Source organism: Panthera uncia, chromosome D4 (genome assembly GCF_023721935.1).
Source record: "Panthera uncia isolate 11264 chromosome D4, Puncia_PCG_1.0, whole genome shotgun sequence".
Taxonomy (NCBI): Eukaryota; Metazoa; Chordata; class Mammalia; order Carnivora; family Felidae; genus Panthera; species Panthera uncia.
Genome location: NC_064807.1, coordinates 84,083,101 through 84,109,567, shown reverse-complemented (window position 1 = coordinate 84,109,567; position 26,467 = coordinate 84,083,101). Strand labels below are relative to the sequence as shown.

Sequence of the window (26,467 nt, the reverse complement as noted above, 5' to 3'; positions counted from 1 at the left end):
TCTCTCTCTCAAAAAAAAAAAAAAAAAAAACTTAAAAAGAAAGGACATTACAGAGGGTCCCTCTTTCGTTTGGGGCTATCTCTTGTCCCTGGAGCATTTTTCCACCCGTGGAAGGGGGCAGCCCCAGCCGCCATTTGGGAGAGTGTTCCTTCCCTATCCTGGGCCTCAGTTTCCCTGCCTGCAAAACAGGGGATGACGAGCCAGTGTCAAGGCTTATATGTAAGCCACTTTTGGTGCTGAGTGACACCTGTGTGAATCCCACCTCCACCATCTTCTTGGGCCAGTTATCTCACCACATCAGGCCTCTGTTTCCTCATCTGCAAAATGGGAACAACGGAGTTCACGGGACTAGGAGCTCCAGCTGAGCCTCCTTGGCCAGGGCCCGGCCCCGGAAAGGTCTTCTGGGTAGGCTTCAGGATGATTATTTTCATCTGCCGGCGGGGGGCTGCCGGAGGCGCCCCACCAGCCCTGGAGAGGGTGGGATGGGAGAGGGGGGTGTGTGGGGGAGACAAGCCTGGAGCCTGGGCCCTCCCACCCCCACTGCCTCCTCCCCCCTGCCTCAGGGCCCCCCACCCAGCGACACAGCCCGTGGCACTTCCTCTCCCCGCCTGGCAGGCCGCCTGGCCCGGCCCCTTCTCTAAGGAAGCGCATTTCCTGCCTCCCCGGGCCAGGCTGGATGAGCCGGGAGCTCCCCACCGCTGCCGCTCATACCCTAGCTCCTATCTGCACCCCCGGGCCAGGGCTGTGTCGCAGCTGCCGTCCACGGGAGCCCAGCATCCCCTCCCCGTTCATCCTTCAGCCAGCGACCCCCGGCCCTGCGCCCCTGTGCCCACTTCTCCTGACCCCTCGGCCGCCACCTCAGAAGGCTGGAGCAGGGACGCCGCCGCTCCGGCCGCCTGTTCCCCTTGGGTCCCCGCTCGCGCCCACGCCGGCCCCCACGCCCGCCTGCAGCCCTGCCCCTGGACACCGGATAAGGCCCGGCGCACAGACCCCCAGCTGGACAGCATGGACCGCGGCACGCTTCTCCCCGTTGTCGCCTTGCTGCTGGCCGTCTGCAGCCTCAGACCGACAAGTAGGTGTCCAGGGACCCCGGGTGGGGAGACTTGGCCCCAAGTGTTCCCGGCCTCTGGCCTGGTCCCAAGCTCATGCCCAGTGGGGCCGTCCGAGGGGGTTTGGACAGCCCCAGATGGACACCATAGGGTGACAAACCATCCTGGTTTGGCAAGACGACGAACATTCAGCCCTGAAAGTCTCAAACAGGGATGAGTTATTTACCTTTACCTCAACCTTGGCCTCTAGCCTCCCAGCTACGTCCGGTTTCTCCCCAAGAAGCCCAGGTCCCAGAATGCTTGCTGTGCAGCCCTGGGAGAGTCTCCTGCCCTCTCTGAGCCTAAGGTTCCTGTCTGAAGAATCCGTGGAAAGGAGGGTGTGTGGATTCCCAGCACTAGGGCACTTGGTTCGCATCTCGTGTGGTTGCTTCCTCGCGGTGTGATGTTGGGGGACTGCGAAGTGGGGGTGGGAATAGAACTCCTCCTGGGCTGTGGGGATGGTCGGTGGTGAGGCCAGTCTTGTAGAGAGAGTTCTCGGGAAGGCTGGAGGGTCCTGTGTTGTTTACTGTGGCTGTATGATTAGCTTTAAATTCCTGCCCCTCGCCTCTCCGGGGCCTGTGAGTGGCTCCCAGAATGCTCTTGAATTTAGCGCTCTCCCTCTGCCTCTACTTACCCCCGCCTCCTTGAAATGCTGCCGGGTGGGGGCACGACCCCGGACTAGGGGTTTTGTGATTGTTCCTCAGCCTGGGGGTTTTCCAGGTGGTCTTGGCTCTTGGCCTTCTGAAACTGACCAGATGAGTGGCCGTGAGAAGCTGGGGGCTCCCAGCCCCTCATCCCACTCATGTGGGCCTCTCTGTGCCCGCCTAAAACCAGGGGACAGCTCCTGTGGGCACCCCTTCACCCATGGTGCATCTAGGAACTCCCTAGAAGATCTGGGGGTGTGGTGGGGAGAACATAAGGGAAGAGCACAGCAGTGACCCCCCCCCCCACCTGATTCCACCTGTGGCATTTTAAACCCCCTAACGCCTACCACTGCCTCACTGATCACAGAAAACTGTCTCAGACATTAAGTGACCTAGCATGAATTTGACCTCGGGCTTGTGGCTCCTAACCACGTGTACTAAGCAAGCTCCCCCCCCCCCCATGTAGCTCCTAGCAACCCTGCAAGATGGCCGCCTTTATCTCCCCATTTTACAGGAGAGGTAGTAGAGGCTGTGACCTGCCAAGTTCACACAGCCCAGACAGAAGCCTACCCGAGCTGCGCAATGGTCCCCAGGCTGCCCTGTCTTTCTCCCGCCTCCCCCACATTTTTCTAGCTTGATAACACTCTCTTCTTCGTGATCGTCCGAGAAAGATCCATGTAGGCTCTGGTTTTACTGGATGGAAGGCAGGGGTGTGCTGGAAAATAATTAACAACAGGGGTGGAGGGTGTGGGGGATAGCATTTTGTCAATGTCCAGGGTGTAAATGTTCCCACGTGGCTGAACTCAAGCTCCCAACTCCCCAAACTTGAACTTAGGATGCGAGGTCCAGAAGTGCCTTTGTCTGGCACGCCAAAGATGGGACGGACAGAGATAACCTCAAGAGCGTGGATCTAGCAAAATGGAGTAAAATAAGTAGGAAGTAATGAGTTTTGCTATTTGTTACCATTTAAAATACATAATTTATTTGTAAGCTTATAACGTTTACTTTTTTTAAGATTTTACTTTTTTAATTTTTATTTTTTGAGAGAGCGTGCTCACGCGAGGTGGGGGGGGGGCAGAAGGGGGAGGGAGAGAGAGAGTCCGTCTTAAACACTCTCCATGTTCAGCGAGGATCCTAACTCGAGGCTTAATCCCATGACTTCGGGTTCATGATCTGAGCCAAAATCAAGAGTCAGACGCTTAACCGACTGAGCCACCCAGGCGCCCCTAAGATTTTATTTTTATTTATTGTTATTTTTAAAGTTTATTTATTTTGAGAGAGGGAGAGGGTGCATGCACAAGCAGGGGAGGAACAGAGAGAGGGAGAGAGAGAATCCTAAGCAGGCTCCAGGATGTCAGCACAGAGCCTGATGTGGGGCTCGATCTCACAAATCGTGAGATCGTGACCTGAGTCAAAATCAAGAGTCAAGATGCTTAACTGGCTGAGCTACCCAGGCACCCCTATTTATTTATTTTTAAGTTTATTTGTTTATTTTGACAGAGACAGAGACAGTGCGAGTGGGGGAGGGGCAGAGAGAGGGGGAGCAGAGAATCCCAACCCCAAGAATCTGACCTGGGACCCAAACTGGGCTCAAACCTACAACCCCGAGATCAAGATTCACACGCTCCCTCAACTGAGCCAGCCAGGCACCCCAAAATTTAATTTTTAATAATGGCTGTGTTTAACAGCCAGTCGGAAAAACGGATGACTTATATCACTCTGCTCCTGTGAACAGGTACCAGCACCCTGCTGGTGATCACAGGGCTCAAGGACATTCCAAACCATCCAGCTCAACTCATTTACCATCTGCGGCCCATGGAAGGCAGATGGGGGGCCTGGGTTAAGGTGTAGAACCCAGATCTCCATGCTGGGGATGGGGTGGGAGTGACCCTCACATCCTCAATCAGGCCAGAGAGGGTAAAAATGGGTCCAAAACGAGTCCAAGAATGGGTCCAGCCTTCTGGAAACACAGCTTGGCGGAATCTCTCAAAACCATAATTTGTGTAACAGCTCAGCCTTCAGGTCTATGGAGCTGTTTGCCCAACTCCATAAAGATTTGTCCAACTCCAAAATCAACTGTATGGTCCACAGGTACCTGGAACAAAAACCCAACTGGAAACCACCCAAATGTCCATCAGCCTGGGTCCTATCCAATGAATTATCTTTTTTTTCCTATCAAATGAATTATTATGCAGTGCAATACCATGCAGCCAAAACCAAGAAAAAGCTAAATCTATACACCGTTGTGGACAGATGTCTGGGACGCAGCGTTAGATGTCCAAATGGCCATGACTCCATCTCTGTAAGAATAAAACAGTAATAGGGGCACCTGGCTGGCTCAGTCGGTGGAACGTGCGACTCTTGATTTCAGGGTTGTGAGTGTAGAGATGACTTAAAAAGAAAATCTTAAAAAAAAAAAAAAAAAGACGAAGAAAACAGTAATAACGCACAGTATGCATGGATAAAATTCCCACATCCCTGCTCTCCAGCACAAGGTTTCTCTACGCAATTAATTGTCTTACAGACAAGAATTGGATGCTTGGGGCACCTGGGTGGTTCAGTTGGTTAAGCCTCCGGACTCTTGAGTTCCGCTCAGCTCATGATCTCCCGGTTCGTGAGATCGAGCCCCGCGTCAGGCTTTGTGCTGACAGTGCTCTCTCTGCCCCTCTCCCACTCATGCTCTCTCTCTCTGTCTCAAAGATAAGTAAACAAACAAACAAAAAAATTGGATGCTTAACTGAGCTCCCCAGGTGCCCCATCATGTAGGTTTTTAAAGGGCAATTTAGTTATATATTCACTTCGGGCTCCTCCTTAAAGAAAATAGATAAGGGGGAAAAAATCACTTCCTGAGTTCTTTTATTAATGTAGGCGTGGTTAACATGCTGGCGGGTTGCTTACTAGTTTTTGTCTAGCTTGTTAAGGTAATTTTCATGCAAACGAATCAACACTTGGGAGTCTTGGTTACCCTTCTTATGCCCCAGAAGGTTTCTATGTTGTCATGTAGACTCCATAACCACCCCATCGTGTTTCCAGAATGTTCTTCCCCTTAAATGTGCCATCCCGTCGTTTGGTGAATCTCATTGCTGAATATTTAGGTGGTTTCCCCTTGGAGGCTGGTTATAAATACCACCGCCGTGCACGTTTTTGGTACATGCACCTCTTCCTGTATTTTGGAGTATTTCACTTGGATAGAGTCCCAGAGGCGAGGATGCTGGGATTCGAGGTCCATGTTGGGTGGCTGGGATCAAAGAGTGTTTCCGAAGTGTGGACAAGCCTACACTGAGGGTTGGGACAGAGATGGGACTCGGAGCCCTGTGCTGCCTACCACCTGTGCGGGGATCTGGGGTTCTCTGGAGAGGGGGCTAGTGACGCAGGACAGAGACCATAAATATCCATCCCTTAGAGCCTGTACTCCAGCACAGCTTCCCATCTGCCGGGAGGCAAAAGAGGAGATGTGTGAGCCAGGTGTCAGAGGACGAGACCCTGGGGACATGACCGTGGAGATTCTCTGTCATCTCAGCCAGACAGACAGTGACACTAAGATCCAGCTCCGGCCCCAGCTTTGGGACATCAGCCCCGGAGCCTGAAGAGGACCATCATCTGGGGTGGAGCTGACTTGATCCCTGGGACAGGGACAGGGGTGAAGGGACAGATGTGACTGCTGACATTGACTCAACACTCACTCTGTGCCAGACGCTGAACTATGCCTGATCTGTCCCATCAGACTCAAACTTCACAGAAGCCCAAAGAAGCAGACACTCCTGTCGCCCCCATTTGACAGCGGACGAGACTGGGGAACAGGCAGGTGGAGAGATCTGCTCATGCGACCGCCCAGAAATGAGCAGCTGGAGCTTGAGCCTTGGGTCTAACCACTGTGCGATACTGCCTGAGAGGAGGGGAGATTTGGTTCCCTTCCTGGCCTTACACTGACCCATCCAGCGAGAGTGTAACTGGATTGGTCCCGTCACAAAAGGGCTCTGAGAGTTGAATAGAAGTCGACCAAGAGGTCAATAAGGGAAGACCCTTGGTCTGGGAAAGAGCACGGCTGATGCAGGGAACGAGGTGTATTTGGAGGAAAAGCTCACGTCTCCCCAGTGGGCATAAATAATCATGAGAGCAGTTGCCCAGTCTTGAGCAACCCCGCGCATCAGGAGCCCGCTTAGCGGGCAGGCGTCCTCTGACCAATTTTCTCAGCAAGTGGATGAGGAGGGTGTTGTGATTACCGTCATCCCCCGTTGTGAAGATGGTAACACTGAGGCACGGAAAGGAAGCTGGGAGCTGGCAGAATCGGGACCTGAACGTTGGCATGTATCCCATCCCTGCCCTTGTCAATTCCGTGGTAGGTTGTAGAGTGTGGACTTGACCCTGAGGGCGTTGAGCCACGGGAAAGACTGGAGAAGGGAGAAGGGAGCGTTGGGGCATCACTGGGGGGTGGCTGGGCTGGAAGCTGGGGAATCTGTGAGGCTGTAATTGGACCCTGAAAGGAGCAAAGGGTGGATGGGTGACTGAGGAAGAGGAAAAGCCTGTCAATAAGGCTCTGCCCCAGTATTATGAAATAATCACAGCTAGTGTGTTCAGAGTGCTTACGGGGCACCAGGCTCTTCACACGGCTGGGAAGTGGGTGCTGAGTGCACGAGCCGGATCGCCCGCGGTACAAATACAGGGCTCTGACACTTAATAGCTGGGCCACCTCGGGCAAACTCTTGCACCTTGCGGATCTCATCTCCCCATGCGTCCTGTGGTTACAATAACGGTACCCACCTCTAGGCCTGCTGCAAGGATCCAACGAATGAACTTCTGGGCAGCCTCAAAATGGTTCCTGGCTCTCAGTAAGCACGATGAAAGCTGTTTTGCAACCGGGGAAACCGAGGCTCAGAGAAGTTAGGCCTTCGCTCAAGGTGACCATCTTTTTTAAGGGGTAGAGCTGGGGTCTGACCCAGGCTGTCTGACTCTGGAGTTGCTTTTCTCGACCATTATTATTCTCTGTGGCCTTTCGAGGTGCCGGGGTGGCCATCTGGAAAGCGCCGAGGTGGCTCTATGCTCATGGGTGGGGCGGAGGAGGAAGGGGACAGAGGTGGGAAAGTGGCTCCTGGGTCTCTCGCTCAGGCCGGGTCACCCGGACCCCTAGTGGCGCCTCCTCCAAGCCGGGTCCCGGGAGGCCCTGGCGTTTCCCTTGGTGCCAGGGGATTGTTTTCAGCTCTGTCTGGGCCCGCCTCCGGCTCCGGGAGACAGGCCCGGGCGTCATACTCCCTCCTGTCTCCCCATTCTCGTCTGCGGGGTGGGGGAGCCAGGATTCGAAAAGGCCCCAAAATAAATGGACCTCTTATCTGATCTCCCAGCCTGGCCCGTTATCTGATCATTACATAATGGCCAGGCCTGTGGCCTCTCCCGCTGACGGCATGGAGGAGGTGGCCCCGGGTGGCCCGGCAATCCAGGAGGAACTGGGGTTCCTGGAAGTCTGGGGAGGGGGCAGGGAAAGTCCCAAGGAAAGGAGGAAGGCACCGCGTTAATCTGCAGGCCAGACCCCAGGTCACTGTGGGGAGAGGTGGGTCCAAGGCCCAGCCTGGTTAGCCATGTGCCATGTGATCTGTGCACGTCCTGCCTCTCCGGGCCTCAGTCTTCCCATCTGTATAGGAAGGGTTTGGACCAAGTCTGTGTTTGCTGATAGGCAGTGGGAGAGAGAGCACTGAGGAGCACTGAGGGACCTAGTGGGCCACCAGGGGGTGGGACAGCAGGAGGTGGGGTCAGCCCTCCCATCTGCTGGGGAGAGGGGGTCTGCTGGCCTGAGGCACCAGTGACCTCCCTGTCAGAGGTCCCTCACCTGCAGACTGCCCTTTCCACCTCACCCCAACCTCCTCATGCAGTTCGTTCTTCTCCAGTGACAGAAGTCACTCAAATAACTATAACCAAAAGAAGTGCCACATGCCCTGTCTCATGGAGTCTGCCCAACAACCTCTACGGGTTATGTGGGTTCTAATTATCGTTCCACAGACAAGGAAAATGAGGTCCAAAGTGGTGAAATCGTTACCAAAGCCACATAGCCAGTAAGTGCAGGCCAGAGATTCAAACCCAGGTCGGCCTGGCTCCAGGGACCTTGCCTTCAATCAAAATGTCATATGACGCTTTCGTTCTGATTCTTGCACACAGGACAGGGCCAGGGCAAGGACGTATAAGGTTGGGCCCCCATAGCAGCCAAACGTCCTCGTCCTGAGCTTCTCCTTCTCAACGTGCTGCCGGTGGATGGTGTTGCTGTGACCAGGGACGGCCATCTTGAGTCCTTCTCTTACCCCTGGGGGTCCTGAGCCCAGCAAGGCTGGCTTAGACAAAGACGGTCCAATAGCCTGGGATTCGGAAGAAGCCTCCCTAGCCCCCCTCCTCTGAGCTGGCGACGGCTGGACGTGCGGCCAGTCCCTCCGCGCCCATCTTTGATCTCCAAGAAAACAGGAAGTGAGCGCGACAAGATGGAGACACAAACTTCCAAACAGTCTCCCCTTCTCTGTCCTCCTTCCCTCCTCCGGAGCCCCCCCTTCCCCGGCACATTCCTTAGGACGAGGTGTAGGGGCCTCATTTCCTCTTCCTCCTCTGCTGGGTCAGGGTGAAATTCCATTCCCTTCCCTCAGGACCTGCGTTTCCGGGCGGCCCAGAGGCAGGCTCTGCGGCCCAGGCCTACTTCCCAGGGCCGCCGTCTGAACCTGGGCCGCCCTTCTGGCTCCCTCTGTCCCTCGGGGCCAGGAGACTCTCAACCCTCCTTGCCTCGTTCCTCCCAGCCTCCTCGAGGCACGGGAGGGAAGGTTTTCCTCTCCTGATCTCGGGCCTTGTCTCCCTTTGGAGCGAGCCCGCCTGGAGGCTTGCGTGCATGTGTGAGCCCTTCCACATAGCAAGGGTCGCCTGATGTAGCAAATGAACATATAGGAGGCTCAGTTAAATTTGAATTTCAGGTAAACAATGAAAAAAATTTTAGTGGAAATATGTCCCGGGGTGCCTGGGTGGCTCAGTCGGTTGAGCGTCCAAGTCTTGATTTCGGCTCAGGTCATGATCTCATGGTTCGTGAGTTCAAGCCCTGTATCGGGCTCTGTGCTGACAGCGCAGAGCCTGCTTGGGATTCTGTCTCCCTCTCTCTCTCTGACCCTCCCCTACTCACTCTCTGTCTCGAAAATAGATAAATAAACATTAAAAAATAATAATAATATGTGTCCCATTTTATCATATTTAGGATATGCTTATACTTCTAAAACTTAATCATTTTTTAGTCAACTTTAACTGGGCATCCTGCATTTTCTCCGTCAACCCAACCCCTAGTAGCACTGTGAGCTCAGGCAAGAGACTTTTCCTTTCTGAGCCTTAGTTTCTCCATCTGTGGAACGGATATAATGACATCCACCTCGTAGGGTAGCTGCGAGAAGGTAATAAAGCCCTCAGCCGGTGCCAAGCACCCAGTAGGCATTCAGAGAGTGGGAACATTGTCACCACCTTATTCTTATCTGGGGCTCTCTCTGGCTCTGCTTCCCCAACAGGTCTTGCAGAAACTGTCCATTGTGACCTACAGCCTGTGGATGCCGAGGTGACATACGTCACGAGTCGGGTTCCCGAGGGCTGCGTGGCTCAGGTCCCCAATGCTACCCTTCAAGTCCACATTCTCTTCCTGGAGTCCTCAAGGGTAAGCGCCTGCTGGCAGGGCTGGGTGGGGCCCCAGAGAAAGGCCCGGGGCCAAGGGGATGAGGGGAGCCTTCCTTGCGGCTGTCCCTGGAGCAGTGGGTCACATCCTCACCAGGGCCCCTGCCAGGAGGGACACGTGGGCATCTCACAGGGTGGGTAAGGGATGACATTTCTGGGGCCAGCATCACAGAGGTCTGCTGGATGCCACAAGACCCAGGTGGGAAGGGGGGTTTGGCCACTGAGTGGAGAAGAACCACGTGAGCAGTGAGACGAACCAGGTGAGCCACCCCCTGTGCACCTGCAGCGGTGAGGATCTTGACGCTTCTCGGTGGACTGAGCTCCCCTCCGGGCAGCTTGGGCTTTGAGAAGGGCTTTCCCTCCGCGGAGTCCAAATCCCCCTCCCTGGAATGTCCCTCATTGAACATCTATGACCTGGCCAGGCAGCCCACAGAGATTGGACGGCCGGTGATGCCACCTTGGAGCCCAGCGTCCCTCCTGAGACCCCTCCTGAGGTCCAGCATTAGCTTAAGTCCCTCCTAATGATAATAACACACCGACCGAATGCTTACTACGCGCTAAACTCTGTGCCAGACTCTGTGTGAGGCTTCCTGTGTGCTAGGTACTGTTAGAGACCTACTAAGAGCCAGGACCTGAGTTCAACATCTTATGTGTGTTAAGCCTCCCAAGGGCCCATCTGTCAGAGTCTGTTATTACCCCCACGTTTCAGAGGAGGAAACAGGCCTGGAGAGGCAAAGCAACATGCCCCAGGCCACAGTTCACACTAGATTCTGGGAGCCCCCACGCTAGGCTGTCGCCTGGCTCCCCAGTTGGGTGTGCGTTCAGTGGGCATCTGGCCTGCTTGGGCTGGTAGCCACACCTGGCTGATGTGGCCTCAGGTCCTGAAAGCGATTTAGTGGTGTCAGCTCAGTGAACTTGCGGCCAAGCTGCCCCTGAAACTGTTAAGTTGCCCTGCATTTGTGTGGTGATAAGAGGGTGCCCAGACCACCAATATCGGGGGGGGCCTGCTCCCCACCGCCCTGCCTGCCACCGGGACTGTGGGCCTCGATAATCCCCAAGCCAAGATAGCGCCAAGCACATGTTATAGGGTTTTCGTAGCCATTGTAATTTTTTTCAAGTTTGGTGATGATATGGAAAATAAGATTGCCCTCTAGAAGTTCGTTTTGTTTGTTCTGATGATCAGGTCTCTGTACCTCCTCTGGGTGACTGGGCTCCCCCAACCCTAATCTTTCAACGAGGGGCCAGAGTCAGAGAAAAGCCCCCTGCCAAGTGCCCGGTCTATGGGAAACAGATGTGTAGACAGTCAGCCAGGATCCGGGTGATTGGCGCTTTCTTGGGGAGGGCAGAGCAGGGCAGGGATACTCCAACTGCTGTGGGATTAGTCAGGGCTTCCTGGAGGAAGCAACAACACGAAGGATGGTCAGGAGCTCATGGAGCGAAGGAGGCGTTAGGGAAGAGCAGAGCAGAGTGAATGCACAGGCAGGTAAGGACCGTGGTTAGGGTCCAAATGTGGTTCGCCGTGGTGGGAGCTTGCTGTCCACCTTTGGGGCAGGGATGGGGGCGGGGGTGAGAAGGCCCTGTCACCATATTAAGGAGTTTGGTCTTTATCCCGTGGGCAGTGACAGTCATCGGAGGGTTTTTAGGGGTACGGTAGAATGCCAGGGTCACTCATGCCGTCCTAGAGCTCACGGCAACAGAATCTCCCGTCACCCTCTGCCTCTTTCAGAAAACTCAGTCCCTGGGGCGTCTGGCTTTTAATCCAAGAAGCCACGCTGCAAGCCCCGGGACTGCCAGGCATGTCTGTCTGAGGGGGTGGTGGAGACAGCTGGGGCTCAGGAGACTGGCACTCCAGCCTTGGATGTCACTGACCAGCACCCCACACGGTGCCTGGACTGCAGAGGGGGCCCCTTCCCCTCACTCTCCAACACACACACCTATTTCTTTTAAAAAAAAATTTTTTTTAACGTTTATTTATTTTTGAGACAGAGAGAGACAGAGCATGAACAGGGGAGGGGCAGAGAGAGAGAGGGAGACACAGAATCGGAAGCAGGCTCCAGGCTCTGAGCCATCAGCCCAGAGCCCGACGCGGGGCTCGAACTCACGGACCGCGAGATCGTGACCTGAGCTGCAGTCGGACGCTTAACCGACTGAGCCACCCAGGTGCCCCACACACCTATTTCTTACATGTTTGTGTCTTTCTTTTTGAGAGAGAGAGAGATAGACAGAATCCCAAGCAGGCTCCACGCTGTCAGCACAGAGCCCGACGTGGGGCTCGAACTCACGAACTGTGAGATCGTGACCTGAGTCAAAACCAAAAGTCAGATGCTTAACTGACTGAACCACCCAGGAGCCCCTCACACATATTTCTTGGGCTCAGGGACTCACCGAAGAATCAGAGTGTCAGGCTCTGGCCCAGGGCCTGACAGATTCCAAATAACTGCTGAGTGAATGAATGATTGAATGAATGAATGAATGAATGCACGCACTGCTGTGTGACCTTGATGCAACAGTGAAGCACGCGGGTTCTGGAACCGGTCTTCAGATTGAACTTCGGCTTCGCAGCTCAGGGCAGCATGGCCTCGGGCTACCTCTCTAAGGCCTTGGTTTTCCATGGGAAATACGGGACCCATGACAGCACCTCTGGGGGCGGTGAGAATCCAGTGGGGTGGGGCAGGCAAATATTGAGTGCAGGCCTGCCCAGCAGCACTGCTTGTTGTTATAATGTCTTCTCTCTGGCCTCCGTGTCTCACCTGTAAAAATCTTGCCGGGCATGCTATGGTTTCCAGAATATCGTCCCGTCAGTCAACTAAGTTGATCCCCAAAGGTTATTGCTACCAGGTGGCTGAGGTAGGGGCCGTGAATCCCACCAGACCCCATGCTGTGACCCAGAAGGCACCTTTCTCCCTGGGGAGGCCCCCAGGGATCGGGTCCTTGATAGCTCCCCCCCCCCCCCCCCCCCGCCCCACCGCCCGACAACCAGCCGTCGACAGGTGCCTGCTCTGTGCCCAGCCAGCGTTGGGCATTGATGGTGCAGAGAGAAAGCAGACGTGACCCCTGCCATCGAGCCAATCCCAAGCCAGGAGAGGCAGAGGTGGGCATCAGCCCCCCGGGTGTTGAGTAATGGGATCGGCAACGAGGGGTACGTGGGGCTGTGGAGGGAAAGGGGCATTAGTGAAAGGCTCCTGGCGTCTAGCCAGACAGAGAGGGGGGGTGAAGGGCATTGCAGGCAGAGGGCCCCACAGGAGCAAAGGCCTAGAGGCCAGAAACATGAGCTGGCAGGGGGCTGGGGGGGGGGGGCGGCTATCTCAGCAACCAGCCCGAGCCCTCCCGACCTGTGGCCGCCTTCTTCAAACCCTGGCACGCAGAAACGGCTGTCCCGTCCACCCCTGCGCAGCGTCTGAATCCTCAGACTTCCTGCGGGTGGACAGCCGATGAGCTGAGGGAGCCAAGCGGCTCGGGGAAGAGAGGTCTGCGGCAGACAGACAAGGGGGCCACTGGGCAGGGGCTCTATCTCACCGGGTCCCCGAAGGGCAGGCCGGAGCCTGGATTCCGGGAGGGGGCCCGGGGTCACATCCTGACCCGCGGAGACAGGAAACCGGCCTGGTGTCTCAGCGATTCCCGTCAGACCGACTGCACCGATCTGTCCTCCTAACAAACCCCAGGCAGCCAGGCAGAGCTGGGGCAGCCGCTGATTCACCCTACTTCTGGGCAAACCCGCGGAGCCAAAGACACCCCACCCACCCCCAAGCAGACGGAACCTGCTGGGCTCTTGCACTGACTCATTCCTGACCAGAGGGGCAGGCAAGGCTGCTCAGGCACGGAGAGAGAATGAGAGCGGGAGGCGCCCTGGGTTACCATCCTGAGAGGCTGTGAAGGGCCGTGGAGGGCAGTGTCACTCTCAGACTCGGGCAATGGGGACCCCTGTTCAGGCCCCACAATTAATGGCTCTTCTCTGGCCCTCTTCCAGTTGTGCTCCTCCCCCGGGATAGGGTAGCTGCAGGTCAAAGGGACGTGGAGCCTGTACCCGTCCCCCGAGTCCGTGCTCTGGGTACCCGGACTCCAGAATTCCCTGCCCTGTGTGTGCTGAGCCCCCTCCTGAGGCTGCATGGGGCTCTTTCCTGTCCCACCCTCCAGCGGGGGCACTGCGTGACTAGTAGAAGCCCCTCCAGACCTAAAAGATGGGCACAGTGGCTGTGTGTAGGGAGTGGCCGTGGCAGAGCTTGGGCATTTGGGCTGCGTTGCCCACATCCATACTCGTGAAGAGAAGGAGGTAAAAAGAAAGGAGGGCGGGCTGGAAGCCAGGGCTCCCATTTGTAGTCGTAACCCAGGCCTTACAGATATTAGGGACAAGTTTGGTGGAAAGGCACAGAATGGGCAGCAGCCAAACAGGCTGAGTGGGGATAGTCTGCTTTCTCACTGCTGTGTCCCCAGTGTCAAGTTCAGGGTCAGGCTGGAAGTAAATGATGGATGGATGGATGGATGGATGGATGGGTGGGTGGTTGGATGGGTGGTTGGATGGATGGGTGTGTGGATGGATAATGGAAAGAAGGAAGGAAGGAGAAATATACATGCACGTGAACATTTGTTGACTGACCATCCCAAGGGGTTCGTGGTGCCACTTGCTGTCCATCTCCGGTTGTTTAGGGGTGTTTGCCAAGCTCCTGGAGGAGAGAGTTGTGCCCCTTCAAGAGCCCAGAAGCCCAGGCTGGGCCCAGCACTGGCCTCTCAGATTGGCAAATGAAACTGGGGAGGTGGGGAGAACATAGGCTGACCGGGGGCCCTCAGCTGCGGAAAGTAGTAGGTCTCTCCTGGGGCCGGGGGTGGGGGGGTCTGGAAACCCACTCTGTGTCCACCTGGCTAGAGACTGTGACTCCTGGAATGCCAAACACTGGGCTGCCCGCCCCCACCCAAGATGGCAGGATGAAATCCAGCGGCCACACAATACTAGAACGTCGCTGAGCCCCACTCCTCACTACGCAGAGGGGAAGAGCGAGGCCCAGAGACGGGATGCCACAGTGAGACGTAGCTAAGGCAATTCCAGCTACGTTGCCCACCTCTAATGCCAACCTCCCCAGCCCCAACCCATGGCACTCGGGATGGGCGGGCGAGGAGGAAAAGGCAGGTAATGAAAGCCATCCACTGCTGTGTATTTAGCTAGGCACTGGCCAGCACACTCTGGAAGCAGAATCTCACTGAACCCTCAACAAGTCTGCGAAGCGGGCGTATCGTTCAGCCGATTTTCCAGATCGGGAAATCGAGCCCCAGAGAAGAAGAGTGACTGCCCAGGGTCACAGGTGAACGCCTGAGCCCACATTTGAAATCAGACCAGTCTGGCTTTGACCCCCCTTCCCCGGCCACCCCGCTTGTACGTATCATCTGAGTCTGCCGGGCTGGACAGAGGGACGGCTGGCTCCAATCTGGCCGGCTCCAGTCTGGCCCTAGGAGGGTGGGGGCTGCAGGCAGCCCCAAGGCTCCGCTCCTAGAAGAATTGCTGGAAGCAGCTTTCTATAAGTGGCTACTAGTGTTCAGGGCCTCCTCACCGAAATCCCCCCTTCCCGCCACCAACCGCTGGGCCAACAATGGCATCTGTGGGACGCTGGCACAAAAATAGAAACTCGGTCTCCCGCCCACCCACTCGGGGAAGGGGCGGGGGTTGGCCCAGTTCGGAGCTGGGAGTGAGGGGCTGGCCAGCCTGCCCACTTCCACGAGGCTCCCCAGAATTCCCAGGATGTCATTCAGAAGACTGGGAACCTGGAGGTGGGGGGCAAGGCAGACCCCTTTCCTTTGCCTCTGGGCTCTGGGCTGGGAAGGAAGAGGGAAGTCCGTGTGCGTGTGAGGGACTGCAGGGATGAGTCAGGGCCACGGGATGGAAATGTTTGCTGTGGAAACCCGACCGGTTTTTTCTGGGAACCAGCTGACTTCGGCCAGGTCCGGGAGCTCCGAGACCCCAGGGAGCCCAGCTTTCCCGCCTCCCTGAGTTTCCACGCCTCTCACTTGCCGTGTGGCCCTGGCCCGTGGCTCCCCCTCTTTGTGTCTCAGTCCCCAACTGTACAAGGAGGGACGTGGTGGTAACTGCGTGGTGGGTGGAGAGCTGAGTGTGTCGTGACAAATGTCCTGAACTTTCAGTCTCTTAATGCCCTCACCCTGGGCATGACCCGACGCTGACCTCCACTTCTCTTTTTTCACTTCCTTTGTCCAGAACCCTACCTGGTATTTGTTCCCAACCCCGTCCTACCAAGTGGGGAGACTGAGGTAACAGGGGAGCAGGTACAGTTGCCAAGCAGCGGCAAGAATGAGGGTTCCCAGGGCTCTTTCCTGCCAGCTCCGAGGGTGCCCTCCCAGCTTTTCTGTCGCCTGCCGCGCTCTCGGGCCGTGGATGCCCGGCAAGGGGCAGAGGACAGATCTCATCCCTGCGGATGAGCGTCTCCAAATCACGGGGCCCATCTCTCCGCTGTGTGCGGCCCCAAAGGTCACTCCCTCGGGTGGGGACAGACAGATGGGGCTAGACAGTGGTGTTGTACCCGTAAAATGGGAGGATAAATACCCGATTCTGCTTCACAAGAGCACATGTCACCTGCTCAGTACAGGGCCAGGCACAGGTTAAGTTGAACCATGTGAAATTACCGATAGTCAGTTGATCTGTCAACAGTTTCGTCTAGGTCAAGTTTGCCCGTTTAGAGGGTACAGTTGAACGGCGTTCAGTAGCTACACAGAGCTGTGCAAACAGACGTGATTACACACGCATTCAGGGTAAGGAGGCGAGGGCAGGTCCGTTCTCAAAGATTCTGGCAGGTCGGCTGTACCGCGGAGGTGGGTCTCCCTTTGCTCCGGTTAATTTCAAGTAGTCTGCTAATTATACTTCAATTTTTAAATTAATTAATTAAACAACAATTTCAGATAGAGATCACAATCCCGGAACAAAATGTCAGTTCTGACATTTAGATTTGTATTTCATAGTTTCCCCAAATCTATTAAACCCAGTGTTTAACTTTTAAGGTGTTTAGAATGTATACCTATTTTTTTTAAGTTTTATTTAAGTAATCTCCACATCCAAAGTGAGGCTCGAATTCGCAGCCCCGAGATCAAGAGTCCCATTCTCCACTAAGCCAGGCACCCCTAGGGTGCATAAATATTTTACGAAATTGATTTTAAAAGATATTTCAAAAACCAAAATGTTATAAGCCCTTTAGAAAACGCTAATTAAACGAGGGGTGCCTGGGTGGCTCATTCGGCGAAGCATCTGACTCTTGGTTTTGGCTCAGGTCGTGATCTCACGGTTCGCGAGTCCAAGCCCCTCATGGGGCTCTGTGGGGACAGCGCGGAGTCTGCTCGGGATTCTCTCTCTCTCCCTCTCTCTCCGCCCCTCCCCTGCTCGCTCGCTCTCTCTCTCTCTCTCTCTCTCTCAATAAATCAACTATAGAAGAAAACACAAATCCAAAATGTGATCTTATAAATATTGCTGTATAAATTCGCATAAAAGTCGTGATTCAAAGATAGCCAACCTCAGTAGCTCACTAAAATGAAAGAGCTACTTGTGAAACGTTGAAAATGAAATCACATCGTTCGCTCTTTTGTTTTAAAGAGCAAAGTCACAAACAAAGAGTGACTACGGTGTCATTATTGACTGACGGAAATACTTCTGGGCAGATTTTTCCAGTGGCTGCAACACGCTCTCTGGCTCTGTGACATCAGCTGGGGAAATGGCCAGGAGATAATTGGAAGTGAAATCTAAAACTTTCCACTGATGTCTTCATCTTGAAATACCGCTCTCCCTTTTGATAAGTATGAGGAGGTTTAAGGGGTTAGGTTTTATCTCCGTGTAGAGACTGCCCGCTTTGGAGAGCGGCTGGAGCTCATTTTCCAGGGAAGTGTTTCCATCCGTCTTTGTCCTCGTGAGTCCGTGGTGGGGCCCCCGAGGCACGTCCCTGCCTCGGTTTCAGCAGCCACCTGTTCACTGGCTCAGAAAGTCTTTGGGCAGGGCTGAGGGTGCTGCTCTTTCCATAGAAGCTTTGCCTTGGGGATCGCCGTGTCCTTTTTCTTCTTGGGAATAAGGAGGTATAGAAAAATGTGGGGCCGTACAGTGAGAGGCGAGGCCTGTCCAAGTGCGTATCCTAGCTCCATATTTAGTGCTGTGTGATCCTGGGCAAGTGACTTTACCTCTCTGTGCATTTCCTCATCTATTAAGTGAGAACAATGCTGCCTACCTCTTCAGGTTGTGAGTAGATCAGTCCGTATGCAAAACACTTAGAACAGTCCTGGCACATAGTAAGCACCACGTAAGTGTTAAACGTTGTTGTTGTTGTGGATGCGGTTGTGGTTACGAAAGCATCCTAACTGCATGCACCACGGGAGATTAAAACTTTTCATGCAGTAGGTACCTCCCAAGACAAATGATTTCAACTTCCTCGTCTTCTAGCAAAAGGATGGCGTTCCATCCACAAAAATACGGGCATTTTAGTGCTTCAAGATAGTAAGGCAAACAGGAACACCGCAAGCTGGGAAGGGGCGGGTGCCTCAACATTGCTGCCTAGGAACAGAGAAGGGGCACAGGGCGCTCTCTAAGTCACACAGACGCTTGCAGGCCTGGTATACAGCAGGCGCTCAATAGAAACAACCACCTTTGATCTACTGGAGAAAGTTCGGGCTTATTGCCTTTTTAAAAATCTCTTTGGATTTGATGAGACTAATCGCCTTCGTTCACTCAGCAAATATTACCTGAGCATCTCCCGAAGGCCGGGCGCGGCTCTGGGCGCTGGGAGACAGGGGCAGCCCAGTGGGGCAGGGAGAGGGGAGGGGAAGCTGACAGTGAGTCTTTACTACAGCCTGAGCAAGCCTGACTGCTGCGTGTGTCCCTCTTCTGCCCCCACCCTAGGAGGTGTCAGAGCTGGAGCTGAAAATCCAGAAGTCCACGCAAAATGGCACGTGGCCCCAAGAGGTGCTCCTGGTCCTCAGCGCGAACAAGAACGTGCTCCTGCGGTTACAGGCCCCAGGAATCCCACTCAACCTGGCCTTCGTGAGTGTGTTACCTCCAACCTGGGCGGAGGCCCCTGCTGTCCGTCTCTGTGGGCCGGGCTCCCCTGCCCCGGCAGCCCTGCTTCTCCTTTTCATTCTGACATCACTCACCGGGGCCCTGCCTGGCGAATCCCATGGGGCCCTGATGAGAGAGCCCAAAAGGCGGCAGGGTCTGGGGTAAAGATTCCAAACCCAGACGTGGGAGTCAGGGTGACGGGCAACCCCGGCCAACTCCAATCCTCCTGCATCACCTCTGTTTTCCCTTCTGTCCGGTGGCAGAATCGGATTCAGTGACATCCCGTAAAGTAATCTGGTCACTGTCTTTGAAGAAACTACAAGATCTGCTTGAAAACATTTGTGTACAAAGGAAAAGGAAACCTAACAATGTGTTAATAGTGGTTACGGCTGGGAAGTGGGATTGAGAGAGGTATTTATTTGTTCTTTATGCTTTGTTGAATTTGCAACATTTGCTCTCATGAACATGGCCTACACTGGAGAAAAAAATATGTTTTAAAAACTCGGGTTTTAAGTGTCAGGCACACCCACCAGAGAGGAGGTCAACTGGCTGGGACCCACAGCAAGGGGGGGTCAGGGCTGGAGGAGGTGGGGTGGCCTGTGGGCACTGCCTCCCCTACTGGAAGGCCCTGGGAGGTGGCCCCCAGATGGGAGCAGCTTCTGTTTACCGCCAGAGAAAGCAGAGGGCAGGGGTGGGGGTGGACAGCAAAGATAACAAGGAGGAGAGAGACACAGAAAGAAAAATGGAACTAGGCAGAGGCAGCATGTTGTGGGAGGGACAGACAGACACTCAGAGAAACCACAGAGAGAGGAGGAGGAGGGGAGCTGGGAACCCAGACAGACCCAGATCCAGGGCTGCCTGGGAGATGGGCCCAGAGACGAGAGCGGTTGGGGGTGGGGTGAAGCAGCCAGGCTGGCCCCAGGCACCAGAGGGAGAGGGCCAGCCTGAAAGCCCCGGGAGCCATGGACACCGATCAGGAGGGCAGAGCCCGAACGGCCCCATGTGGTACTTCCCTCTGTTCCCCGTGGGGTAAATCAAGGCCCCGTGGAGAGCCAGGCCTGCCAGGGTTCCTCCTCCCCGCCTTGACTTGCAGCCCCCCCACCCCTTCCCCTTCCCGTTCCTGGGCCCTGCAGGCGGGGCCCTGGGTGACGCAGGGAACACGAAAATGCACCCGCCTGGCAGGAAGGTCGCAGTAGTGGCTGGCTCTGGCCAGGCCAGGCCTTCCTCCCTGGAACTAAGAATACTCAGGATGGGGGTGGGGCACTGTCGGAGCTGCTGGCGTCCCAGCCACAGCTACCTGAGCGGGTGGAGGGACTCCCACCAGAGGGGCCGCAGCAGGGTTTGGGGCTCGGGCCTCTGGGTCTGACCCAGCACCAGGCAATTGACAAAGGCCTTGCCCTTTAATCCCTGTTACATGCCCATTTTTACAGATGATGACCCTGAGAGTCAGACTGGGTAAAGGTCCCTCCTCTCCTCCAGCTCTAAACCACTGCCCCAGTCCTTCTATCATGGGGGCTGGGATCCTCACCCGGGCGCTCATCACTTCGTTCCCTCATTTAAGTCCTGCTCCGTTCTAGGTGGACCATTCTGTGGTGTCTTGCCTACCCCCTCTGCCAGGCAGTCCCCCTTAGTATCTAGCCTGAAGCCCTTAGGGTGGTATTGTTCCAGAGCGATGCGCCTGGCTTTGAAGATGGAATGCAAAGGAACTCCTGAGTCTGGGGCCCCAGCAGCTTCCTCTGAATCCTTTTGGCTTCAACAGAACACCTCTTCCAGGAAGTCTTCCCTGCTTCCTTCCCCTGGCCCACCAGGGTCTCACCTGAGGCATGGGCAGTAGAGCAGTGAGGTGCTAGACGCCTCCAGATTCCCATCCCTGTCCCTCCAGAGACCTGTCTTGCTCCCTTGCGTCTATTAAATAACATCCTCTGTCTTCCGTTGTTTCAAATGACTTGAGGCATGACTGGCTTCTGGGCGGTAAGATCCCCCAGGGCAGGGACAGTCCCTTAGTCTTTCATTCATTCATTCATTCATTTGCTCGTTTGTTTCTTCTTTCCTTCCTTGCTCCCTTCCCTCGGCACAAGGGGCACCTGCTATGTGCTAGGTATCTGGGTAAATCTGACACGTCAGGATCCCCGGTGCTGGGCCCAGGGCCTGGGCACAGAGTCAGATTAATGTTTCCCAGTGCCTACTATGTGTCTGGCACCATGCAGGGGTGGGCAAGGCAGACACTGTGCCTCACAGACCCTAGCCACATAATGTCACAAGGGTAGGTTGAATGAGTAAAACTATGGAAGGCGGGGGAGGTGGTGTTTGAATGAACAGGTGAATGAACACAGATGCGTGTCCATCCGGCACCCCAGGTATGGGAGGGAGATGGGACAGATCTCGCTCTGGGTCGGGGGCTAATTAGGGGGCTTGAGATCTATCAGCCTCGGGATTCTCAGCCCTGCCTCCTCCGGTTAACCAACTGGCTGCCTCCCCGAGTTACCTCCCAACCTCCTGAATGGAACAGAGGGGGCTCAGGCCCAGGAACAGCACTCTGAGCCTCCACGTGTCTTCCCAGGACCCCAAGATGGTCATCTTCCAAGGGCACCCAGGAATCAACACCACAAAGGTGCCACCCCTCACCACCAAGAGTCAGCTCCTCAACTGGGCAGATACAAAGGGCCCCATCGCATCTGTCGCTGAGCTGAACGACCCTGAAAGCATCCTCCTCCGTCTGGACCAAGGTCAGCTTCCCCCAGCAGCCTCTTTGGACTCAGGACTCAGCTCTGGAAAAAAATGTGAATTCCTCTGACCCGTTCCTCAGATGTGGACACTAAGTCTCCAAACTGGGATGTGATTTGCCCCAGGTCACATAGAGCAAGTCAGTGCTCTAAGGGGACGGTAATTTTTGACCTAGAAAGCAGCACGTTTACATTGTTTATTGTGCACCTACTATGTGTTCAGTCCTATGCTAGGCATCTGGGGAGTCTGTGCAGACGGACCCAGATCCTGCCATCCTGGAGCCAACACCGTGGTGGGGAGATGATTATAAACACATCCACAGATGAATACATTCCATAATTTCAGGTCATGGTAAATGCCGTAAGAAAGAAGAAAGTTAAAAAAAAAAAAAAAGAAAGAAGAAAGTGAGGTGATGCGCTGGTCATTGCTGGGCTGCACCCCTAACATGAGCCATGGGTTCATGCCTTTATTACCCCTGTGTTGACAGATGAGGCAACGGGCCAGGGGATTTGCCCCAGGTCACCTGGCAGTAAGTGGTGGAGGGGAGACTTGGAACTCCGGTCCTCCCAGGCACCCCACTTCCTTGCTGCTCCACCCTGCCCACCCCACTTTTACTGTGTAGCGGTGCCAGGCTGCTCCAGAGAGGAACTGAGGTGAGCTTGTCCCCACAGCCCCAGGGTCACCGTCCTCCTGCAGTCTGGAACCCCTCATGGACATGGGCCACACGCTCGAATGGAAGCCGCTCACTCCGGCCTCTGTCCGGGGCTGTCGTTTGGAAGGTGTGCCTGGCCATAAGGAAGCACACATCGTGAGGGTCCTGCCAGGCACCCAGGACAGGTAAGCGTGCCTGACCCCGCCCCAGGCCCCGCCCGCATCAAGCCCCACCCCTGGCTAGTAACAGTATTGTTTCTGCCACCTTACCTCTGGGCCCCGCCCCTTATGGACCTGAGCCCCACCCACTTCCACGCCCATCCCGCGGACCTACAGAGACCAGGCGAAAGCCCTCAATCGCTGCCCACCAGACCCCAGGCCTGGTCCCCTCCTGGCCAGTCTCCATCAGGTCCCGCCCAACCCCGCATTCCTGCCCTGGGCTGACGCCGGGGTCTGTCTCCCTGTAGGCCCCGGACAGTGACCGTGAAGGTGGAACTGCGCTGTGCCTCGGGGGATCCGGACGCTGTGCTTATCCTGCAAGGGCCCCCCTACGTGTCCTGGCTCATCGACGCCAACCACAACATGCAGATCTGGGTGAGTCTTGTTTCGCGACCCAGACAGCCCTGCGCGGGCCTCGCAGGGGCTCTCCAAAGAGGGAACCCAAACTCCCCGCATTAGCACCCCAGCCCTGAGCCTTCACACATCCACCTTCTTCCTCTGTGCAGTATCTGTTCTTCCTTCAGACCTCCACCCAGGTGGCACCTCCTCCGTGAAGCTTTCCATCATCCCCTCGGGAGGCCCCTACCCCAGGCCACAGGGTCAGGGAAGTTTCCTGGAGAAGTGAACCCCAAGCTGATGTGAAGGACAAACAGCAGCCAGGAGATGAGGGGAGGTGGCCCAGGCAGAGAGGAAACCGTAGGAGCAAAGGAGGGTGGCACTGAGGCCTGCCATAACCCTGGCTGCCAGGCTGCCCCCTGACTGCGGCTGTGGCTCCCTGCTCTCTTGTTAGACCACTGGGGAATACTCCTTCAAGATCTTTCCGGAGAAGAACATCCGCGGCTTTGTGCTCCCTGACACACCCCAAGGCCTGCTGGGGGAGGCCCGGAGACTCAACGCCAGCGTGGTGGCATCGTTCGTGGAGCTCCCGCTGGCCAGTGTCGTCTCGCTGCAGGCCCGCAGCTGCGGTGAGCACCCTCCTCCCTTCCCTCGCCCTCTCCCTGGATCAGTGGCCCCGGGACAGCAAAAGTGCCCCTGGCCGCTGTGTGAACGGGGCCGCTGCGTCAGCCCAGGGGAGCCCTGTCTTCCTGTCCCCTGTCTTCCTTGTGCCCCGCCTGAGGACTGAGCGGCTAGTTACCGAAGCGCTTGGTGCCTGGTGCACAGGGAGGGCTGACTGCCTGCCGGCCTCTGCTGCCCTGCAGATGGTGGGCTGCAGACCTCTCCCGCACCTGTCCAGACCACCCCTCCCAAGGAGAGCTGCAACCAGGAGCTGCTCCTGTCCCTGATCCAGCCCAAGTGCTCCGAAGGCGTCATGACTCTGGTACTCAAGAAAGATCTCATCTCGGTAAGGGCATCCCCACCCCCCAGCCCCAGGGAGCAGAGCTAGTCGTTCCTTTAGGCCAAGAATCTTGGGGGTCCTGTGCGCCTGGGTGGCTCAGTAGGCTAAGCATCTGACTTCGGCGCGGGTCACGATCTCGCGGTTCGTGGGTTCGAGCCCCGCGACGGGCTCTGTGCTGACAGCTTAGAGCCTGGCGCCTGCTTCGGATTCTGGGTCTCCCTCTCTCTCTGCCCCTCCCCCACTCATGCTCTGTCTCTCTCTCTCTCTCTCTCTCTCAAAAACAAAACGTTTAAAAAAGCAGATAGTAGTTAGTCATCATTAATTAATCCTAAATGCAGGTTGAGCTGAGGGGTCATTTAATGGAATATTTTAAACAACATGATCTCCACCAGATTGAAGAACAAGGCACTTACTATAAAAATAACACTGGATTTTTTTTTTCTTTTTTTTTTAATTTTTTTTAACGTTTATTTATTTTTGAGACAGAGAGAGACAGAGCCTGAACAGGGGAGGGGCAGAGAGAGAGGGAGACACAGAATCTGAAACAGGCTCCAGGCTCTGAGCCCTCAGCACAGAGCCCGACGCGGGGCTCGAACTCACGGACCGTGAGATCATGACCTGAGCCGAAGTTGGACGCTTAACCAACCGAGCCACCCAGGCGCCCCTGGATTTTTTTTTTTTTTTAATGTGAAAAACCAGAAAAGAAAATCGCAGTCTTCCTGCCCAAAGACAGTGGCTACCAATATTTTAGTGTTTCTCAAACATGTTCTCTGTGGATTTCTTACATGGTGAAATCCTGTCCAGTGCACTTGTCTGTCTCCTGTTATATTCGCTTCATGTATTTTTAGAACTTTGACAAATGTACTTAATATCACTTTAATGAGTGCATATTCCGTCACTTTGACACGACATAATTAACCCTTCCTCCCTTGTCAGACATTTAGATTGCTTGCAGTTGTGCAACGTTATAGATGCGCGGAAAATATTGTGCATTCTTCACATAGGATTATTTTCTTGGGATAGATTTCCACATGAGTGAGATTTCTGGGTCAAAATGACTGAATATTCTGTTAAGTTTTGATACACGTTGCCAACCTACTTTCCAAAAGATTCTAGTTTTCACTGCTGATTTAGGGGAGCACTTTGACTCTCTCTCCAGACAATGATTTAAGGAAAAAAACAAAAACAACAAAAAAAACACCTTTGCCAGAGCACCTGGCTGGCTCTGTTGGTGAGGCATGTGATTCTTGATCTTGGGGTCGTGAGTTGAAGCCCCACGCTGGGCATAGGGCTTCCTTAAAAAATAAAAATAAAATAGAATTTTAAAAATTCCAAAAACCTTTGCCAACGAGAGGTGGGACATGGTATTCTTGTTTCAATGTTTAATTCTTTGATTAGTAGTATGGGCGTGGCTCCATGTGACCTAAAGTGCTTTATCAAGGTAGCTCAGTATTTTTCTTGATGATTTTTATATAAGCATTTTACATTTAAAAAGGGGAGGGGGGGCTTTGTCCATTATTCTTACTTGAAATAACCTTGTTCTAAATTTTGGCTACAGTGATTTTTGTGTCTTTGGACATTTTAAAGTTTTGGTTTTTTTTTTTAAGTTTCTTTTGAGAGAGTGCAAGCAGGGGAGGGGCAGAGAGAGGGAAGAGAATCCCAAGCAGGCTCTGTGCCGTCAGTGCAGAGCCCAATGTGGGGCTCAAACTCACAAACCGCGAGATCACGACCTGAGCGGAGATCATGACCTGAGCCAAAATCAAGCTTAACCACCTGAGCCCCCAGGCGCCCCTGTTTTTGGACATTTAAAAACACTGGGCCATCCTAGCTGCCCATCTTCCCCTGTGGGATTTCTTCCAGCCTGAGGCAGGAAATCTTTGCCAGGGCCTCGACAAATCACCCATGTTCTCAGGGATTTTGAGAGTGACACTTAAATCTGTAGTTAGGTCCATGTGGAAATTTGGGGGGGGGGGGGGGCTGTGGGGTTCAGGGGCAATACGAATCGCCACCTGTCTGCTGCCCCGCTCTTCTCCCCCTCTGCCTCTATCTGGCTGGCATTACCGCTGCCCAACCCAAGGGGTCTGGATGAGTACACTGTAATCCATCAATCTTTGGAACGTTACATGACAATTCAAAAGAATGTGCTAGATCTAGAAATATAGAGAAATATATATTATGATTTATATCATACTTACCAAACTAAGCTACAGGGTGGACAGTATGATGCCATTTGTTAAAAATACAAAAAAAAAAAAAAAAAAACAACCACAAAAAAAACCCACCTGCACATTTTCTGAGTACAGCATCCATGTAGAAGAAAATACAAAGAAAAGGGTCTGAACAGAATTACCCCAACACAGAGCGTCCTACCCTCTCATTGATTTATGAAATGTGGTCAGCGTGCAGAATTTGAATTCCAGGCCTATGGGTCACTGCGGCTTGACCCAGAGTCATTTTTATTTGGTGGGCTATTATCTCCCAAGGTGGCTCTGGGCATCTGGGGGGCAGTAGCAGTCAGGAGTGGCATTCTGGAGTAGATGTGAGTTAGTTGGATTCGGGTGCTCACTCAACTCTAAGACTCCGAGATTCTTTGATCCTACGAGTGTGACTGAAAAATTCTAAGATTGGCTCTTCTAAGAGAGGAGGTGGAGAACATTGGTCCTCTGTGTTTCTATAAAGTGTTACTACCACACAGCCCATTCATTCACCTGTTTCTATAGCTGCTTTCAGGCTATGATGGCAAAGTTTGCTAATTACAACAGCGACCACATGGCCCACGGAATCTGTTTATTATCTGGCCCTTTATAGGAAAAATTTGGCAACCCCACGTCTAAGAGTCTAGGGTTCTGAGACTGGGTTATGCTGGTGGGATTACACGCCCCTGGGCTGTGGGCAATGATTTTATGTAGAACTCAAATTAATGTTTTAAATTTTAATAGTGCTGCATTTAAGTACAAAAGTGAGTGTAGTTTGTTTTTTTTTTTAATGTTTATCTACTTTGAGAGAATGCATGTGTGCATGAGTAGGGGAGGGGCAGGGAGAGAGAGAGAGAGAGAGAGAGAGAGAGAGAGAGAGAGTGTGTGTGTGTGTGTGTGTGTGTGTG

The 26,467-nt window shown here is 54.3% G+C and overlaps 1 protein-coding gene across 1 annotated transcript in view; it reads left to right on the top strand.

Annotated features, from left to right (window-relative positions):
* The first annotated feature begins 627 nt into the window (after positions 1-627).
* The window catches only part of ENG (endoglin), a 31,689-nt gene continuing 5,849 nt past the window's right edge, over positions 628-26,467 (top strand). The window contains exons 1-8 of the mRNA XM_049629155.1: positions 628-1,072; positions 9,247-9,389; positions 18,279-18,419; positions 20,995-21,160; positions 21,830-21,995; positions 22,277-22,403; positions 22,819-22,993; positions 23,228-23,370. Coding sequence (XP_049485112.1) covers positions 1,006-1,072; positions 9,247-9,389; positions 18,279-18,419; positions 20,995-21,160; positions 21,830-21,995; positions 22,277-22,403; positions 22,819-22,993; positions 23,228-23,370 — 1,128 coding nt within the window. The 5' untranslated portion in view covers positions 628-1,005. The remainder of the gene's footprint in view (positions 1,073-9,246; positions 9,390-18,278; positions 18,420-20,994; positions 21,161-21,829; positions 21,996-22,276; positions 22,404-22,818; positions 22,994-23,227; positions 23,371-26,467) is intronic.